Source organism: Chiloscyllium plagiosum, unplaced genomic scaffold (assembly GCF_037043375.1).
Source record: "Chiloscyllium plagiosum isolate Xiang-an unplaced genomic scaffold, Cpla_swu_hap1 HiC_scaffold_48, whole genome shotgun sequence".
Lineage (NCBI taxonomy): Eukaryota > Metazoa > Chordata > Chondrichthyes > Orectolobiformes > Hemiscylliidae > Chiloscyllium > Chiloscyllium plagiosum.
This window is the reverse complement of record NW_028270186.1, coordinates 4,066,953-4,088,351: the sequence shown is the minus strand read 5'-3', so window position 1 is coordinate 4,088,351 and position 21,399 is coordinate 4,066,953. Positions and strand designations below refer to the sequence as shown.

Below are 21,399 nucleotides of genomic sequence, written 5' to 3'. Positions count from 1 at the left end.
CCATCACAGCTTCCCAGTTCTGTGACAAGTTGTTTAAAGTTTATGAAAGTTGCATGAATCCTCTCATGACCTGAAGACATTATGCCACCACGAGAGTAAGGAAAGCTTTTAAAAAAATGATATCTCCACATTTCATTTCAAATCCTGCAAGCCACAAGAAATCCAGCATTGCTAATGCCCCAACAGGAATGCATTCAGGAATTATGATCCATGTGGAGGTGGCAGTGTCAAAACATATAATTTGCAACAGAATGCTGGAATTGGATATTCAGGTTTGGTTTTGTGGCTACCCTGAGACTGACCTCAAACGTAAAATTCAAGCTTAGTCCAGAAGTAAATGGAGTTCTTGACATGACCACCCTGTGTATTTAATGTCCATTCTTCATCATCTACGACATTGGTATCCCTTTTTTTTCCAGCATTTACACTGCATATTGCTGGGTCCGATTGCTATGTTCGCACTAAATCCAGGGACCTTTTTCTGCTTTTAGCTGGTGTCGTTTGAAGTAGATATGAGCTACAGGAATTCATTTAAATGCATGTTAGGGAGCAGAATCATTATACATCCCATCTGCCTGAGTTTAAATGAACACAGGAAGAGTTCACAGAATGAAATTCTGACACAATGCACCTCATCATCCACAATTATTTATGAAGGCATGTGAAGGTTGATTTTGTGTTGTCATCAACTTTGTTAACTCATTAAACAGATTTAATGCAAGCATCTAATTTCAAATTGTGTGTGGCAGCATCATAATTTGGTGTCCTGCCTATCCAGCTATGCTCACTTTGAGTCAAAATTTACACCATTTGTCAGGGAGATTCTATACTGACTCAGTACAGATAGATGTGTCCTTGCAACATAGTTGTATGCTGTCGTAGCTCATTGAGATTTTGGTCAGAATCATTGCTGTAGCAAAGCTTTCACCTGCTCTGGCTTTGTGTTGTGCCTGAGAAACTGACACGGCTATTTGCAGCCAATATGAATTGAAAAGTGCATACTTATACTTGACAGTCTTGATTGTCATGAGAAATGTTATCCCTACATTACAGCTTAACTGCTTGCATTCCACCTGACTCCCTCCTAGTACGCCAAGCTCGGGCAGCCGGGGTTTTGAGGTTCTAACTGATGCTAGATTTCAGGCTCCTGCACGAGTCCAGCAATTGCAATACAAGTGAACATACGAACCAGGCAAAGAGTTGGTAGCATTTGAAAGTATCCCCACACTTGAGTAACTTGGTGACATTTCAATTGAGCTCTTGTATTTAGGTGATAAATTGACAGTGAATCAGCATCTTCATGAAAGGCTGCAAAAAAAGCAGAAGCAGGAGGAGACAGTTCAAAGGATAGAGCAAATTTATGTCTACCCTACCATAATAATGTGTTTCAATCCCTACCCTTGTCAGAAAATGCCCCACACCAAACCACTGTCTGTCTGTTATACCTCTCGTTTAAAAGTAACTGCCAATTTGTGCAAAACCAGTGACAGCTTTCACAGAATCTCTACAGTGTGGAAACCAACCCTTCAGCCAAGCAACACAACAACCTTCGAAGAATATCCCACCCAGACCAATTCCCCTGTTATTGTACATTTACCCTGACTAATGCACCGAACCTGCACATTCCTGAACACTATGGGCAAATTTAGCATGACCGCTCACCTAACCAGAACATTCCTTTACAATTAAAACTGCTCTCCATTGACATGTAATTCTTGCAGAGAACAGACACAGCAGATTCCTAATCCAACTATTTGGTTTCAACTCAAACACCAATTGTAAGAGCTGAAAGGCCAATATGCTCCCTTCCTGTACCATCCAGTTGCTGCCTTCACATCTTTTTACAATGATGTGTTTAAAAATTGAATTTGCTTTGGCTGTTTTCTTCTTTAATGGTGGTACTGTCCAGTGTTGATGCTTTTGATATAAGTTATAATTGCTATCAGGATGAATGAGAGAACACTGACAGAGAACAGATGTGTATATGAAACTAATGAGGACATCTCAACGTTTTAAAGTTGAAAGATCAATTGGCTCATTGAATTTGATTTTGGATGTTGTTCACAGTGCATAAGATAACCAATCTAATGTTTGGAGGTTAGTTCAGGGAAGGCTTGGCAATTGAAAGGAGCCAACTTTATTTAAAAAAAAAAGCTTGTTCTCATCAAATTGAGTTCAGCAGTGCAGAGATTTGGAAATCCCCAACAAGTCGGCACTGTAGCATCTGACTGGAGCTGCCAATAATGGTGTCTGAGAGCATGAGTCATCCTGGCAAAGAAATGGCTGTGTATGTACGCGTGTGTGTGTGCACAAAGCACTGATCTGTTCATTGCAAAGTGACTAAGAAAAAACTGCTGGGACCAAGAGAGGAAGAAGTCAATGAAGTCGAGAAATGTCAGAAGTAGGTAGTTGTCATTCAACAGGATACCACAGATAGAACTGTGTACTTTCAAGACACCTCCACAGAATCCGGTTCAATGTCATTGTATCTTGAACTACTGAAATTCAAGCCAAATTGTGACAGAGGTAAGCATCCATTTTAAGAATGTGGTTCAGTACTGGTGTATATAGACCTGGAAACTACTTGCATATTTTCAGATATCTGACAAAGATCATGCACATTTGTTGCTGAAACAATGAACTTGAAAATGTGCATTTATGAATGTTCTTGACTCTGCCGTTGGAGTGAATATTATAAAACATATATAATTCTCAGCAAGGTGTCTTAGCTTTCCCTGAACCATTCCTCAGCATTGCTATTGTAGACACCCTGATAGCCATCTAGAATATTTGTATTTGGCCATTATTCAGTAGTCCATATATGAAGACAAGAGCCAAAGCATAAAGTGGTGTTCTTCATTTCAATGAAATCATGCAGTGCAGAAGAGGTCCTTTGGTCCATCAAAGCTGCACCGACAAAAACTACTCAAATTGAAGTAACTCCACAGAGGCCGGTATCCCAATACCATGTCCCCCTTTATTTACACAAGGAGAGTCCTTGACACTGATTCAGCTCCCTCAGAGCTAGCTCTCATAGTGAACAGAACCCCTGGCACTTCTGTTTCAGTCAGGGAGCTCAAATTCCATGAGGTCCACTTGGGTGACCTCGTTACAATCACTGCACTAAATCTATATGAATCCCACTTTCCAGCACTTGGCTCATAACCTTGAATATTATGACATTTCAAATGCTGATCCAATTACTTTTTGAAGATTGTGCGGTTTCCTGCTGCAGTGACCATCCCAGGCAGTTCATCCCAGATTCCCACTGCCCTCTGGTGAATCTGGTTTCCTCAAATTCCCTCTAAACATCTGCCTTTCACCTTAACATTATGCCCCCTTGTTATTGACCCTTCAAATAAAGGGGCCAGGTACTTTCTATCCATCCTGCTCAAGCCTCTCATAGTCTTTCACACCTCAATCAGATCCTCTCTCAGCCTACTCTGTTTTGAAAGAAAAGAACCTGAGCTTCTCCAGACTCTCTTAATGGCTAAACTGGTCCATCCCAGGCAACATCCTGGTGAATCTCCTTTGTACCCACTCCAGCGCAATTGCATCCTTCATGCAGTGTGCTGACGAGAACTGCACACAGTACACCAGCTGTGACCTAACCAAAGTCCTGTGCAACAGCAACATAACCTCTCTGCTCATATAATCCATGCCACGACCAGTAAAGATTGATTTGGAGATGCCGGTGTTGGACTGGGGTGTACAAAGTTAAAAAGTTTGTGTGCTTCCAATTAAACCTGTTAGACTATAACCTGTGATTTTTAACTTTGTACGACCAGTAAAGGCAAGCATCCCACCTGCCTTCTTAACTATCCTACTCACCTGGCCTGCTGCTTTCAGGGATCTATGGACAGGCACCCCAAGATCCTTTCTTATGTCCTACCATTCATTGTCTTCTTCCTTCTTCAAAAATGCATCACTATACACTTATCAGGGCTAAATTCCATCTGCCATTCATCTGCCCATCCGACTAATCCTCTATGTGCTCCTGTAAGCTAAGTCCTTTCCTTTCACAGTCAAACGACCAGGCTAATATTTGTGTCATCTGCAAACTTACTTATCGTTTCCCCTATATGTTCTTCTCTATCGTTTTTATGTATCACAAACAATAACAGACCCAGCATTGGTCCGTGTAGTATGTCACTCGACACCGGCCTTCAGTCATACAAATAGCTTCTACCACAACACTTTTTTCCATAACAAAGTCAATTTTGGATCCAACTTGCAAGTTATCCTGGATCCCATGAGCTTGTACCTTCTTTATCAGTCTTTACTAAAATCCATCTAAACTTCATCAACTGCATGATCCTCACCTACATGCACCTGATCACCACTTTGAAGAATTCACATTTGTGCGCATGACCTCTCTCTCAGGCCCTCCTTTGTCTCCCACAGCAGCCGAGGATGTAACTCATCTGGACCTGGGATTTGTCCACTTTTAAGCCTGCTAAAATCTCCAACAGTCCTCACTACTTATGTCAACCTCACAGACCTTCTTCCTGAATTCTGAACATATATCCTCTTTCTCCAAAGTCAAGATGGATGTGAAGTATTTAATTGATCACCCTACCAATATCATCCAGCTCCCGGCACCGATATGCCTATGCCTAATGGAACTTACTCTTTCCATGGGTATCCACTTCCCCTTGATAGACTGACAGAATCCATCAGTGTTTTCTCATGTCCCATTTTTGCTCTTGTTTTCTTTTTAAACAAACAAAGTTTAAGTCCTGGCTGTTTTGAAGCCTTCAAGGAACTGCATTTGTCCTTCAAAAGGATCAAAAACTGAAGCCAGTAATGATCTATCTCTTCTCAGCAAATGGCTTTGTGTTTCCAAATTCTGAAATTATCGTAAAACTATGAGATCCACAGAGCTAAATCTGATTGTGTGCATCTTCATAGTTTGCTACTGTCACTCGATGGAGGTCAGTCAGAATCAGGCAGATGGAAAACCCAATCCCATCATCTTCTAAGCGGACAAGTCAGGTCAAATTGACAATCCAGGGCTTACTTGTGCACAAATCTTGAGTGGTACCAAAGGTTATGAAAGTGACTTCATGTGTGGAAGCACAGAGTACAGAAGCCAGGAAATTTTGCAGTATCTTTCTAAAATATGAGTTCAGCCCCAGCTGGAATATTGTCCCCAATTCTGGCTATCGTCCTTCAGGAAGGATGTAAACATTTTAGAGAAATGCAGAGAACAGATTGATGAAAAGGTTGTGAGGGATTACAATCAGGTAGATGAAAGGAGAAATTGAGGTTGTTCTCCAAGGGAAATAAGACAGAGTAAATTGTAAAAGCTGACTTATTGAAATGCTGGGACAGAGTAAAGAAAGAGTAGCAGTTTTCACTGGCTGATGGGTTCATAACCAGAGGCAGCAAATTTAAGGTAATCAACAGAAAAACCTGAGGAAACATAAGGGAAAACTTGCTGACACAATGTAATTAGCATTTTGAGTACATGTTCGATAGGGTCGTGAATTCTGATTCATTAGACGTTTCTGAAGAGAAACTTGATGAATGCTTGTTAAAAACAAGTTATAAAAGGGAGAAAAAGCCAGTGAGTGGGACAATCTAAGTTATAACTGACTGGGATTGTGCATTGGAAATCAAGTGCCACAATTTTCAGAGTCGTCATAAATGTGAAAAGGTTTCATCAAACTCACCACAGTACCCAGTTTACCTGACAGACTCAAGTTAAAAGAAAATACTCATAGGTTTCTGTACTCCTCAAGAAAATAACTCAAACAAATTGTCTTTAACCGGTGACAGTTCGGAAATATGAATTCCTAATTCGTAACTCTACAAGCTAAACTCTATCCCTCCCTCAATTTCTCCCTTTCCCAAAGAGACAGATGTACATATTAAGGCTTGAAAAAGAAAGAAAAATCAGCAAAACAGTCTTTAATGAGTTGCTTTCTTTCTCTTGCTTTCAATTGCTTTTTAGTTTTTTGGTGTTAACACAAGTCTGTTTGTACACCGATGCTCTTTCTTTCACTGGTTGAACATTCCTTCTTTCACTGATTTAAAGATACTTCATTCTCCACTCAGTACAGGATTTGTAGAAAAGGGTGCTTTCTCTTCACAGGCTAGATAGTTCTCTGTTGCACTGATCCCAACAAGCCGTACAAGTTGTCATCACCTGGACAGTAAATAATCTGCTTTTACTTCTCACTTTTCCAGGGAAAGCAACATTGTATACAAGTTACATTATGCTCCAATAAATATGATTGTTCAAACTGCATCCATCTCTTTGCATTGTCTCCTTGATTTGAAGCAAATCTTCCTTGTTGTCAGTCCACAGCTCAAATAGAAAGGTAATAAAAAGATGCAGGGCAGAATCTTCTAGGGGCCTGAAAGACATGTACGAGTTCTGGTTATTGAAATGAGGTTCTTGCAAGGCAGTGGTGAATTGTCCACTTATAGGCATTATTGCTTGTTAATGAATGTATTAACTGTACCTCTTGCCTCATTAATATGCAGCATTCTATTGTCCCAACCATCACAATCCTTCATGTGGAAGTCTGAGCAGGTACTCGGTGATTTCAACTTGTTGCTGGCTGTGAAAAGCCTCAGTGTTGGTCGGCACACAACAAAAGCACAAGAAATATTACCAGCTGCACACAGCTGTTGTCGAAACACTGACACCCAAGAATTGCCAACCCCTCAAAATCCTCACAGTGCTTTTGCATCAATTTCACACCAGTGCAATGTGCCATCAGCTTACACAGCAAACACAGCTAGCAAGCAGCCATTTTACAAAATTGTAAGGGAGCAGTCATCACTGGAGTTCAGGAAGGCACCCATCAGCCAAGGGTTTCCAGCGCAATAAGTCTCTGATATCAATCCAGAGATTGGCCACAGTCAGGTTTTTCTCAGTCAGTGGGTCTGTACCTCTGCAGTAGGTCACAGTCAGACCTGTGGCTCCAGAGAGTTAGTCTTGTAGCTCTGAAAGGCTAATGCAGCCAGGAAGATATGCGGGAATTGGTCAGGGGCCTGGGTACTTCTCATCTTGAGTGAAGCATTTAAGTCAGTAAAGTGAGTGGGCAAACGTCAGTTGTCAGATCTGTCCACAGGCAAGAAAGGGAAAGGAGATGGGGGAGTGGGAAACAAAGAGGGGCCGCTGCTGCTGGAAGGAGACTCGAGGAGAACCTACTTGTGGAGATGGTGGATTGCAGGCTGGGCAAAATGAGGATGACATTGTGAAGGGGTACAGAACAACCCAGTTATCCAAATTTCAGATAACCTGAACAAGATCTCAAGGTCCCATAAACATTTTATTTAATTTAAATAAAAGCACAGCGAGGGCAGGCAGACTGGGCTGGCGGGTTGCCACAAGGCCCTGTTCCTGCTATTGTCCTCACCACGGTTCCTTGTTCCTGCTATTGCCATCACCATGGGACCCTGTTCCTGTTATTGCTGCCACCACGGGACACTGTTCCTGCTATTGCCTTCACCATGGGACCCTGTTCATGCTATTGCCCTCACCACGGGACAATGTCCCTGGTATTGCCCTCACCACGGGACCCTGTTCCTGCTATTGCCCTCACCACGGGACCCTGTTCATGTTATTGCTGCCACCATGGGACCCTGTTCCTGCTATTGCCCTCACCACGGGACCCTGTTCCTGGTATTGCCCTCACCACGGGACCCTGTTCCTGTTATTGCTGCCACCACGGGACCCTGTTCCTGCTATTGCCCTCACCACGGGACCCTGTACATGCTGTTGCCCTCACCACGGGACCCTGTTCATGTTATTGCCCTCACGACGGGACCCTGTTTCTGTTATTGCTGCCACCACGGGACCCTGTTCCTGCTATTGCCCTCACCACGGGACCCTGTTCATGCTATTGCACTCACCACGGGACCCTGTTCATGCTATTGCCATCACCATGAAACCCTGTTCCTGCTATTGCCCTCACCACGGGACCCTGTTGCTGCTATTGCCCTCACCATGGGACCCAGTTCATGCTATTGCCCTCACCACGCGGCCCTGTGCCTGCTATTGCTGCCACCACGGGGCACTGTTCCTGCTATTGCCCTCACCACGGGACCCTGTTCCTGCTATTGTCCTCATCACGGGACCCTGTTCCTGCTATTGCCCTCACCACGGGACCCTGTTCCTGCTATTGCCCTCACCACGGGACCCTGTTCCTGCTATTGCCCTCACCACGGGACCCTGTTCCTGCTATTGTCCTCATCACGGGACCCTGTTCCTGGTATTGCCATCACCACGGGACCCTGTTCCTGCTATTGCCATCACCACGGGACCCTGTTCCTGGTATTGCCATCACCACGGGACCCTGTTCCTGCTATTGCCCTCACCACGGGACCCTGTTCCTGCTATTGCCCTCACCACGGGACCCTGTTCCTGGTATTGCCGCCACGACGGAACCCTGTTCCTGGTATTGCCGCCACCACGGGACCCTGTTCGTGCTATTGCTGCCACCACGGGACCCTGTTCATGCTATTGCCCTCATCACGGGACCCTGTTCCTGCTATTGCCCTCACCACGGGACCCTGTTCATGCTATTGCCCTCACCACGGGACCCTGTTCCTGGTATTGCCCACACCACAGGACCCTGTTCCTGCTATTGCCATCACCACGGGACCCTGTTCCTGCTATTGCCCTCACCACGGGACGCTGTTCAGGCTATTGCCCTCACCACGGGACCCTGTTCCTGCTATTGACCTCACCACGGGACCCTGTTCCTGCTATTGCCCTCACCACGGGACCCCGTTCCTGCTATTGCCCTCACCATGGGACCCTGTTCATGCTAAATTGCTGCCACCATGGGACCCTGTTCCTGTTATTGCCCTCACCACGGGACCCTGCTCCTGGTATTGCCGCCTCCACGGGACCCTGTTCCTGCTATTGCCCTCACCACGGGACCCTGTTCATGCTAATGCCCTCACCACGGGACTCTGTTCCTGATCTTGCCCTCACCATGGGACCCTGTTCCTGGTATTGCCCTCACCACGGGACCCTGTTCCTGCTATTGCCCTCAACCTGGGACGTTGTTCATGCTATTGCCCTCACCACGGGACCCTGTTCCTGCTATTGCCCTCACCACGGGACGCTGTTCAGGCTATTGCCCTCACCACGGGACCCTGTTCCTGCTATTGCCCTCACCACGGGACCCTGTTCCTGCTATTGCCCTCACCACGGGACCCCGTTCCTGCTATTGCCCTCACCATGGGACCCTGTTCATGCTAAATTGCTGCCACCATGGGACCCTGTTCCTGTTATTGCCATCACCACGGGACCCTGCTCCTGGTATTGCCGCCTCCACGGGACCCTGTTCCTGCTATTGCCCTCACCACGGGACCCTGTTCATGCTAATGCCCTCACCACGGGACTCTATTCCTGATCTTGCCCTCACCATGGGACCCTGTTCCTGGTATTGCCCTCACCACGGGACCCTGTTCATGTTATTGCCCTCACCACGGGACGCTGTTCATGTTATTGCCCTCACCACGGGACCCTGTTCCTGCTATTGCCCTCACCACGGGACGCTGTTCATGTTATTGCCCTCACCACGGGACCCTGTTCCTGGTATTGCCCACACCATAGGACCCTGTTCCTGGTATTCCGCTTCCACGGGACCCTGTTCCTGCTATTGCCCTCACCACGGGACCCTGTTCCTGTTATTGCTGCCACCACGGGACCCTGTTCCTGCTATTGCCCTCACCACAGGACCCTGTACATGCTATTGCCCTCACCACGGGACCCTGTTCCTGCTATTGCCCTCACGACGGGACCCTGTTTCTGTTATTGCTGCCACCACGGGACCCTGTTCCTGCTATTGCCCTCACCACGGGACCCTGTTCATGCTATTGCACTCACCACGGGACCCTGTTCATGCTATTGCCATCACCATGAAACCCTGTTCCTGCTATTGCCCTCACCACGGGACGCTGTTCATGCTATTGCCCTCACCATGGGACCCTGTTCCTGCTATTGCCCTCACCACGGGACCCTGTTCATGCTATTGCCCTCACCATGGGACCCTGTTCCTGTTATTGCCCTCACCACGGGACCCTGTTCCTGGTATTGCCGCCTCCACGGGACCCTGTTCCTGCTATTGCCCTCACCACGGGACGCTGTTCCTGCTATTGCCCTCATCACGGGACCCTGTTCCTGCTATTGCCCTCACCACGGGACCCTGTTCATGCTATTGCCCTCACCACGGGACCCTGTTCCTGGTATTGCCCACACCACAGGACCCTGTTCCTGCTATTGCCATCACCACGGGACCCTGTTCCTGCTATTGCCCTCACCACGGGACGCTGTTCAGGCTATTGCCCTCACCACGGGACCCTGTTCCTGCTATTGCCCTCACCACGGGACCCTGTTCCTACTATTGCCCTCACCACTGGACCCTGTTCCTGCTATTGCCCTCACCACGGGACCCTGTTCTTGCTATTGCCCTCACCACGGGACCCTGTTCATGCTATTGCCCTCACCACGGGACCCTGTTCCTGCTATTGCCCTCACCACGGGACCCTGTTCCTGCTATTGCCCTCACCACAGGACCCTGTTCCTGGTATTGCCCTCACCACAGTCCCTGTTCCTGGTATTGCTGCCTCCACGGCACCCTGTTCCTGCTATTGCCCTCACCATGGGACCCTGTTCCTGCTATTGCCCTCACCACGGGACCCTGTTCCTGGTATTGCCGCCTCCACGGGACCCTGTTCCTGCTATTGCCCTCACCACGGGACGCTGTTCCTGCTATTGCCCTCATCACGGGACCCTGTTCCTGCTATTGCCCTCACCACGGGACCCTGTTCATGCTATTGCCCTCACCACGGGACCCTGTTCCTGGTATTGCCCACACCACAGGACCCTGTTCCTGCTATTGCCATCACCACGGGACCCTGTTCCTGCTATTGCCCTCACCACGGGACGCTGTTCAGGCTATTGCCCTCACCACGGGACCCTGTTCCTGCTATTGCCCTCACCACGGGACCCTGTTCCTGCTATTGCCCTCACCACGGGACCCCGTTCCTGCTATTGCCCTCACCATGGGACCCTGTTCATGCTAAATTGCTGCCACCATGGGACCCTGTTCCTGTTATTGCCCTCACCACGGGACCCTGCTCCTGGTATTGCCGCCTCCACGGGTCCCTGTTCCTGCTATTGCCCTCACCACGGGACCCTGTTCATGCTAATGCCCTCACCACGGGACTCTGTTCCTGATCTTGCCCTCACCATGGGACCCTGTTCCTGGTATTGCCCTCACCACGGGACCCTGTTCCTGCTATTGCCCTCAACCTGGGACGTTGTTCATGCTATTGCCCTCACCACGGGACCCTGTTCCTGCTATTGCCCTCACCACGGGACGCTGTTCAGGCTATTGCCCTCACCACGGGACCCTGTTCCTGGTATTGCCCACACCATAGGACCCTGTTCCTGGTATTCCGCTTCCACGGGACCCTGTTCCTGCTATTGCCCTCACCATGGGACCCTGTTCCTGCTATTGCCCTCACCATGGGACCCTGCTCCTGGTATATCCGCCTCCACGGGGCCGTGTTCCTGGTATTGCTGCCACCATGGGACCCTGTTCCTACTATTGCCCTCACCACGGGACCCTGTTCCTGGTATTGCCGCCTCCACGGGACCCTGTTCCTGCTATTGCCCTCACCACGGGACCCTGTTCATGCTATTGCCCTCACCACGGGACCCTGTTCCTGCTATTGCCCTCACCACAGGACCCTGTTCCTGGTATTGCCCTCACCACAGTCCCTGTACCTGGTATTGCCGTCTCCACGGCACCCTGTTCCTGCTATTGCCCTCACCACGGGACCCTGTTCCTGCTATTGCCCTCACCACGGGACCCTGTTCCTGGTATTGCCGCCTCCACGGGACCCTGTTCCTGCTATTGCCCTCACCACGGGACCGTGTTCCTGCTATTGCCCTCACCACGGGACCCTGTTCCTGGTATTGCCGCCTCCACGGGACCCTGTTCCTGCTATTGCCCTCACCACGGGACCCTGTTCCTGCTATTACCCTCACCGCGGGACGCTGTTCATGCGATTGCCATCGCCGTGGGAACCCTGTTCCTACTTTTGCTGCCACCACGCAAATCCTGATCAGTTATCTGAATGATCAGTTAGCCGTACAAAATACTCGCCGTCCACCTTGATGGGATAACCGAGGTTATTCTCTAATTGGAATGGTGGGCCAGGGTGAAGAACAGTTGGGAACAGGGTAATGTGGGAACCAGGATCACCTACGGTCAGGAGTACCCTGGCTTCTGTGTCTGACTACACCTGGTCCTGTCATCAGATAGACCAGGAAGGGAGAAAGCTGGGCAAGTGCAGGTTCATGTAGTGTGTTGGTGGGGACCTGCGGAAGTGAGAAAGCGAGGACATTCGCAGAAAAGGCGATCCGGATGCTTGAGCTTCAATTTCACATAGAGCTTCAAGCTCGTGTCAGTTCCCCAAAGTGAGCTCACTGTTGTGTTCCATCACGGTGAAAATCAAACCTTCACATTGTGAAAGAGAATGGCTGCGACCACACGCGCACACAGCGGGTAGTGGAAATATCTCGATCTGTGAGGGTGGAGTCTGAAAGACCCATCAATGTGGGGCCCTATCCAGGGCAAAAATATAACGCACAAACCAATGCACTGTCCAGGACCCAAACTGTGAGCTTGGTGAATTCCTGGTTCCCTCCATGCTGAACAACTCCCTGCTCCAGGTGTAGGTTCATTCCACACCAAAACGTGTTCACATAGAGGCCAGGGAAAATTTCAGGCTGTTTGACCAAGAGGGACAATGATGCCAGCAGATTCCATTGCCTTGTACATGTCTTGTTCACCTTCCTTTCTAAAGGCTCAACACAGATATTGATTCAGGATACGTGCCTCCACATCCATTGAACCTGCTCCCAGCACATTTCCAAGCAGTGCATTCCAGACTCAAACTACTCGCAATGTGAAAAGGTTTATTACACATCATCCTTGCTTCGTTTGCATCTCACAATTGTACACAATACTTCAGGATGAGGTCTAATAAGTGTCTTAGCACGTACAATGTCATTCCCTTGCTCTTCTGTTCTGTGCCCCTGTTAATAGGATGCAGAAATGTGACAGTGTGATTTAGACAAGCTGAGTGAGTGAGCTAATGCATGGCCAATGCAGCATAATATGGATAAATGTGAGTTATCCATTTTGGTCACAAAAATAGGAAGGCAAATTGTACAAAAATGGCTGTAAATTGAGAGAGGGGAATATTCAACAAGACCTGGGTGTCTTCGAGCACCAGTCGCTGAAAGTAAGTGTGCTGGTGCAGCAGACAAGAAAGAAGCAAACAATGTTGGTCTTCATAGCCAGAGGATTCCAGGACAGGAACTTGCTGTCGCTATACAGGGCATTAGTGAGGCCACACTGGGAATATTGTGTGGAGATTTGGTCTCCTTATCTAAGGAAGATTGTTCTTTCTATAAGAGGGAGTGCAATGAAGATTTACCAAATTGATTCCTGGCATGGCAGGGCTCACATATGAACATAAAATCATAAGACCTAGGAGCAGGAGTAGGCTTCTGGCCCTTCGAGCCTGCTCCACCATTTAATAAGATCATGGCTGATCTTTTTGTGGACTCTGATTCACTTACCCACACTCTCACGGTATCCCTTAATTCCTTTATTGTTCAAAAAACATAACTACCTTAGCTTTCAAGATGTTTACTGAAGTAGTGTTAGCCACTTCACTGGGCAAGGAATTCCATAGATTAACAACCCTCTGGGTGAAGAAGTTCCTCTCAATTCAGTCCTAAATCTGCTCCCCCGACTTCTGAGGCTATACCTTCTTGTCCTCGCTTCACCTCTACTTCTATCTTATCTATTCCCTTCATAATTTTATATGTTTCTAAAAGATGCCCCTCAATCTTCTGAATTCCAATGAATATAATCCCAATCTACTCAGTCTTTCCTCATAAGACAACTCCCTCAACACTAGAATGAACCTCGTGATGCTCCTCTGCATCCCTTCCAGTGCCAGTACATCCTTTCTTAAAATGTGTAAAAGTAAATAAATCCTGGGACCTCGTCAATGTATCTCAGAACACAGTGGAAAGCTCGGAAAAATATTGCGGATCCCCTAACAGAGATTTTGGATCATCAACAACCATGATTGAGTGCGAGAAGACTGGAAGATGGGTAATGTTTTGCAATTATTTAAGGAAGACTGCAAGGAAAAGCCAGGGGCCTTATCGAGACTTACAAGATCGTGAGTGGCACAGATAAGCTGAATAGTCAAGGACTTTTCCCCAGAGTAGGGGAGTTTAAAACTAGAGGGTATAGGTTTAAGCTGAGAGGGGAAATATTTAAAAGGGAGGTGCAACATTTTACACAGAAGGTGGTGTGTGTACGGAACGAGCTGCCAGAGGAAGCGGTGGAGGCTGGTGCAAGTACAGCATTTATAAAACATTTGGACTGCTACTTGAATCGGAAGAGTTCAGAAGGATATGGGCCAAATGCTGGCAAATAGGATGAGTTCAGTTTGAGAAACCTGGTCATGGGATCATAGAATCCCTACAGTGTGGAAGCAGGCCATTTGGCCCATTGAGTGCACACCAAACCTCCAAACAGCATCCCACTCCCCCCAACCCTATCCCTGTAACCCTATACTTTCCTGGACACGATGGGCAATTTTGCATGGACAATCCGCCTAACCTAGACATCCTTGGACTGTGGGAGGGAACCGGAGTGCCCGGAGGAAATCCACACAGACGGGGGAGAATCCACACAGACAGTCACCCGATTGTGGAATTGAACCCATGTACGTGGCACTATGAGGCAGCAGTGCTAACCACTGAGTCACTGTGCCCCCATGGTCATCATGGATGAATTGAGCCAAATTGTCTGCTTCTGTGCTGTGAGATTTTATGACACTACATCTCAGTATCTGTGCTTCAGTCATGCTTTCAGTTGTGAGGATGCATGACTGGGGCCGTGGAGAACATGGGAGTGGTCCTTTCTAGCATCTCCTGATGCTGCTGGACCCGGCTCCCCATGGCAGCAGCCATCTTGTCCATGGAATCAGTGAGATATTCAGCTGTTTGGGATAGCTGAACTATGACAGCCTCGAGGTTATGAGGACCATTGCCTCCCAGATACCTTCCTACTGCTCCTGTTCCTCATTGTGTATTTCAATGAAGTCCAATATGACCGATGCCAAAGAGTTCTCTCCTGCCTCAGGCTAAGCAATTGTCCAGTCTCTGGCAGTCCTCTGTGTGCTAGAAGCCAGGAACATTTCTTTCTTGCTGAGGTGCAGACTGTGGAAGAGACGTGCATACCAGTTTGTGCTCCAAAACATTTTAAATCTGACATTCCCACCCAGGTCAGTGTCTGAACAGGCAGGGGTTGCAAGAGGCAATTCTTTCTATGAGGCCTTGGAATTCTCTTCCATGGAGATTAAAGAGGTGTCTTCTGGTGGAATAGCTTGTTTCTCCCCCGGGGCCATGGCCATCCTGCTGGTATCTTCAAGACGTCGGAGAGAGAAGACATCACAGTCAGTTGTTTGATGTAATATGCAATGAATAACATTGACAACAGTGTTCATGGGTGGGTTGCAGTTTAATGAAGAGTGGTACTTACGCAGTCAGTGGGTTATCAATATCTCACTTTCCCACAGGAGCAGCCCCATTCTTCACTACTAATGGATGAGATTCTTGATTGAAATCTGACAGTGGAGGGTGGTGGGGGGGGCGCCAGTTGTGGCTCATTCCGCCCTATCAAGGGGGCATTTTCTCATCAGAGATGGAGAGCTCAAGTGAGATGAGGATCAGTGGCCTAGTTATCACTGGTGGTAGAAGTGGGAGAAAGATGCCCCAGGTGAGGGAATAAGCAATAAAGAAGCCTTGGAGTTTTAATGATGTGGCACATTGAGAGGAGACAACAGCCGGTCAAGAAAGATTCTGCACGCATTGGCTTTGGTGGGAGATGGATGCAGCAAGAGAGACAAAATGAGTACGGTGTATACAAGAGAAGAGTATGGCACTTGCTCTCAGAGAGTGGAGAGCTTCCTGTGGCACTGCTGGCTGGCCAATTTTCTAGACTGTATTTACAGCACTGAACCAGGTGACCGCCACAGATGATGCTGCCGGGGCCTGATGGTATGGACACCTCCGCTGATCCTCAGGGGAAAAGAGGACACTCCTTTATCCACTAGGACCTCCAGGTTCCTGTCAGGAAATCGCGTGCCATATTCTCAGACATCTTTGGAAAGACTGTCCAGAGTTTCAGAATGCCAGTGTTTGTCTGGATGTGAAGTGGCATTTTAAAGATGGCCCAAGTGCCAGAGATGCTCATCTTCCATCAGAAGCCTGGTGAGTGGCATGTTCTTCTGGGAATAGCGGCTGGTAAGATTGGGCTGGAAACAGGCAAGAGTGGTGCCATAAGGACAGGTAGTTAATTAATTAGGCATATTTGGTAAAATGTGGTAAAAGATCTTGCTTGGCCTTGCAGAGCAAACCTTCCGTGACACTCAACAAACGAGAATCGCAATGCAGTGGTGATTCCAGGAGAACAGCATTCTGCAGGGATATTCTTCAGGTCAACATTTACCACCTCAATTGATATTCATAATGTGTGTCTTTCTGTGTGGAAAGGAACCTACGTCCAGAGAAATTGCACAGATTTAAAATTAAACAATTAAAGATAATTATTTTGCAACGCAGATAATAATTGAATATTATGTTGCATTTTACAACATTTCACATTCGCAGCACTGAAACCGAAATGTGAACTGTAACAAAGCTGTGATAAATTGTTTGTTTTGTGTTCTGTTATGTAATACTTAAACAAATTGAGGCCTTGTATATACTTAACAATAATTAATATTATGAATCATTGTAGAGCTTTTGTGCTATAGAATCAATTCCATCTCCTGTTTCAAGAGAATTTTAGTTATCAGAAGAGCAGTGGCATACTGAATGATTCAACTTAAGTAGTTGGGACAGTCAGTGTTGATATGGAGCAATGATACTCTTCTTGGTGTTCAGCTTGAAGTGCAAAACTAAATGTGTAATTTGATTTGATTTATTGTTGTCACACCCTGAGATACAGTGAAAAGCATAAAATCAAACCTGCGGTTTTTAATTGGAAATATTTTGTTGTATTTAATGTTGATTCTTTTCTCTTTTTGTCAGTCATTCGGTTATTTGATTTATTGATTATTTCTATTCATTTTATTGATTTCATTACATCATTCAAAGTTGTGATGTATAAACATGAGAGATCAATCAAACATAAAAGTCTTATATTCACAGAGTTCCTTAATTACATGTCTCAGAAGCTTAAATGTTTCTTGCACAATCAATGACTTTGATATGGGCTATTAAACAAGCAAATACATTTTGTTGACAGGAAAAGCAGGGTTCTTTTGGTCACAAACAAAAGAACTTGTATTTCTCCTGCACCTTCCACAAGCTCAGGACATCTCCAAGTACTTTGCAGTCAATCAAGTAGTATTGCAGCATTGGAACCTTGAAAACACAGCAGCCAATTTGCACAAAGCAAGATCCCTCAAACAGCAAAGAAATGGTGACCAGGTAATTTGTTTCAGGAATTTACTGAAGATAAGTTTTGGCTTGGGCACTGGGGAGAACTTTGTGGTTGATCTTTGAATAGTTCCGTGAAACTGTTTCATTGTCACATCTGAAAGATGGCACCACCAGCAATGCAGCCAGCATTCAGCTTGACATTAGAATCTCAGCCTGGATGTTGTGCTGACATCTGTGATGTGGTCCTTGAACTCAGGATCATCTGGTTCAAAAAGCGTGAAGTCAAGCAACAGTGACATTGTTCTTATTTAAACAGTCTCCTGCGAGGCCCTTATTGAATATCACACCAAAAGGCAACTTTTCAGTGGCCTGAAACAAATAGAAATTATATGCAGATTTTCTCTCAACAGTCAATTAAAATAAATAAAAATTGAAAGGTAGTGGTCCACAATCCTTCAATTAAGAAACTGTAAGTTGCTCATCAAAGATGTGTTTCTGGCAACTTCTAAGCAAAATTAACTTTTATTGACCTGTCAACAGCCTGTTCCATAACTGTGGTTTCCCGCCCACTGTGGTTTAACCGGGCCCTCAACCAGATCCAGCCTAACACCCGTACTTCCGTCCTTGCCCCTTCCCATCACTCACAACAGCATGATAAGGTACCCCTTTTCCTCCCTTTTCATCCCACCAGCCTCTGTATTGAAAGGATCATTCTCCACCATTTCAGATAACCCCAGCAGAACACCACCACCACCAAATACATTCTCCCCTCACTCCCAATGTGGCCTTTTCTACGTTGGAGAAACCAAACACAGACTGGGTGACCACCTCAATGCACAAGCATGACCCCAACCTTCTCGCAGCCGGTCATTTTAGCAAGGTGTCCTGCTCACATGTCCACATGTCTGTCCTTGGCATGCTGCAGTGTTCCAGTGAATCACAGCGCAAACTGGAGGAACAACATCTCATCTTCAGACTTTACATCCTTCTGAACTTAATATCGAGTTCAACTCCTTCAAATTATAAACCATCTCCTGTTCCTTCCCTTTTAGCTTTACTTATTACATTCTTTGTCACTGTCTCTCCCCTCCCCCCACCTCAATAGGGCTGTCTGTTCTTCCCAGTCTGGCAGTTAGAGATACCATTGTTCCACCGTTCTCACATTCCAGTCACCTCGTCTAAACTATCAATATCTTTTCTTCCCCAGCACTCTACAGCCAACACACCCCATCCCACTTTCATAAATGCTGCCCCCTGCACACTTCACTTCAGCTCTGATGAAGAGTCATCTAGACTCAAAACATGAGCTTGCTGTCTGTCCATGGATGCTGTCTGACCCACTGTGAGCTCCAGCATTTGTGGTTTTCAATATAGAATTCCAGCAACTGCACAAATTTGCTGCTAACCTCTGAATAGGTCTGGATTAAAAATGTGACTCTGAAACTCTGAAGAATTATTTCTTGGCTCAGTTTGTTTTGGCCTGCAGATCTACTTGAAGTCTACCTCACACAGGATGAGATAGCTTAGGATAGATGTCTGATCAACTGGTTAAGTAACAGTCTGACATACTCAAACTCACGGAATCACACCATACATGCAATGTTCCAGACAACACTGTCACGATCCCTGGATATATCCTGATGCAGATGCATCTGTCCAAGACAATATCAGTAAGATTACATTTGTGGGCGGCATGGTGGCACAGTGATTAGCACTGCTGCCTCACAGTGCCAGAGACTCAGGATCAATTCTCGGCTCAGGCAACTGTCTGTGTGGAGTTTGCACATTCTCCCCATGTCTGCGTGGATTTCCTCTGGGTGCTCCGGTTTCCTCCCACAGTCACAAAGATGTGCAAGTTAGGTGAATTAGCCACGCTAAATTGCCCGTAGTGTTAGGCGAAGGGGTAAATGTAGGGGAATGGGTCTGGGTGGGTTGCTCTTCGAAGGGTCGGTGTGGACTTGTTGGGCTGAAGGGCCTGTTTCCACACTGTAAGTAATCTAATTGATCTAATCTCTTCTCATCTAAGAGTGACCTCCCAAACAGTCCTTGTGGAGATGAAGCCCCATTTTGTATTGAAAATATTTTCCATCGTGTTATAGGGCACTATTGCCATGCTTAATGGGACAGACTTTAAACGATTGAGCAACTCAAAACAGGATATCCATCAGGCAGCAGAATCGTAGTTCGACACAATTTGTGACCTCATAGCCAGGCATGTCTTCCCCTCAGAGGTAAAAACAATGACTGCAGATGCTGGAAACCAGATTCTGGAGTAGTGGTGCTGGAAGAGCACAGCAGTTCAGGCAGCATCCAAGGAGCTTCGAAATCGACGTTTCGGGCAAAAGCCATTCATCAGGAATAAAGGCAGTGAGCCTGAAGCATGGAGAGATAAGCTAGAGGAGGGTAGGGGTGGGGAGAAAGTAGCATAGAGTACAATGAGTGAGTAGGGGAGGGGATGAAGGTGATAGGTCAGGGAGGAGAGGGTGGAGTGGATAGGTGGAAAAGGAGATAGGCAGGTAGGACAAGTCCGGACAAGTCATGGGGACAGTGCTGGGCTGGAAGTTTGGAACTAGGGTGAGGTGGGGGAAGGGGAAATGAGGAAACTGTTGAAGTCCACATTGATGCCCTGGGGTTGAAGTGTTCCGAGGCGGAAGATGAGGCGTTCTTCCTCCAGGCGTCTGGTGGTGAAGGAGCGGCGGTGAAGGAGGCCCAGACCTCCATGTCCTCAGCAGAGTGGGAGGGGGAGTTGAAATGTTGGGCCACGGGGCGGTGTGGTTGATTGGTGCGGGTGTCCCGGAGATGTTCCCTAAAGCGCTCTACTAGGAGGTGCCCAGTCTCCCCAATGTAGAGGAGACCGCATCGGGAGCAACGGATACAATAAATGATATTAGTGGATGTGCAAGTAAAACTTTGATAGATGTGGAAGGCTCCTTTAGGGCTTTGGATAGAGGTGAGGGAGGAGGTGTGGGCGCAGGTTTTACAGTTCCTGCGGTGGCAGGGGAAAGTGCCAGGATGGGAGGGTGGGTTGTAGGGGGGCATGGACCTGACCAGGTAGTCACGGAGGGAACGGTCTTTGCGGATGGCGGAAAGGGGTGGGGAGGGAAATATATTCCTAGTGGTGGGGTCTGTTTGGAGGTGGCAGAAATGTTGGCGGATGATTTGGTTTATGCGAAGGTTGGTAGGGTGGAAGGTGAGCACCAGGGGCGTTCTGTCCTTGTTACGGTTGGAGGGATGGGGTCTGAGGGCGGAGGTGCGGGATGTAGACGAGATGCGTTGGAGGGCATCTTTAACCACGTGGGAAGGGAAATTGCGGTCTCTAAAGAAGGAGGCCATCTGGTGTGTTCTGTGGTGGAACTGGTCCTCCTGGGAGCAGATCCGGCGGAGGTGGAGGAATTGGGAATACGGGATGGCATTTTTGCAGGAGGTAGGGTGGGAAGAGGTGTAATCCAGGTAGCTGTGGGAGTCGGTGGGTTTGTAAAAAATGTCGGTGTCAAGTCGGTCGTCATTAATGGAGATGGAGAGGTCCAGGAAGGGGAGGGAGGTGTCAGAGATGGTCCAGGTAAATTTAAGGTCAGGGTGGAATGTGTTGGTGAAGTTGTTACAATGGGTGAGTTTGTTGGCTACGTCGAGCAGTTGACCTTCCGTGATAACACCGGCACCACTCCCCACCTCTTCCTCCGCGACATTGAAGACTGCATTGACGCCACCTCGTGCTCCCGCGAGGAGGTTGAACAATTCATCAACTTCACCAACACATTCCACCCTGACCTTAAATTTACCTGGACCATCTCAAAGTTTTACTTGTACATCCACTAATATCATTATTGTATCCGTTGCTCCCGATGCGGTCTCCTCTACATTGGGGAGACTGGGCGCCTCCT

The 21,399-nt window shown here is 47.3% G+C and overlaps 1 protein-coding gene and 1 long non-coding RNA gene across 11 annotated transcripts in view; both read left to right on the top strand.

The window, feature by feature from the left end:
- Positions 1-21,399, top strand: part of pebp4 (phosphatidylethanolamine binding protein 4) — a 553,891-nt gene that overhangs the window by 429,127 nt on the left and 103,365 nt on the right. For 6 of the 10 annotated variants that reach the window (XM_087984379.1, XM_087984373.1, XM_087984377.1 and 3 more), the window contains one exon: positions 17,382-17,566. The exons of the other annotated variants lie outside the window; for them this stretch is intronic. In XM_087984379.1, coding sequence (XP_087840505.1) covers positions 17,382-17,566 — 185 coding nt within the window. The remainder of the gene's footprint in view (positions 1-17,381; positions 17,567-21,399) is intronic. 10 annotated transcript variants of the gene reach the window in all.
- On the top strand, positions 2,153-17,294 carry LOC148135687 (uncharacterized). The gene is made up of 2 exons (XR_015754878.1): positions 2,153-2,526; positions 16,482-17,294. It is a non-coding gene; the product is annotated as an uncharacterized LOC148135687 (long non-coding RNA).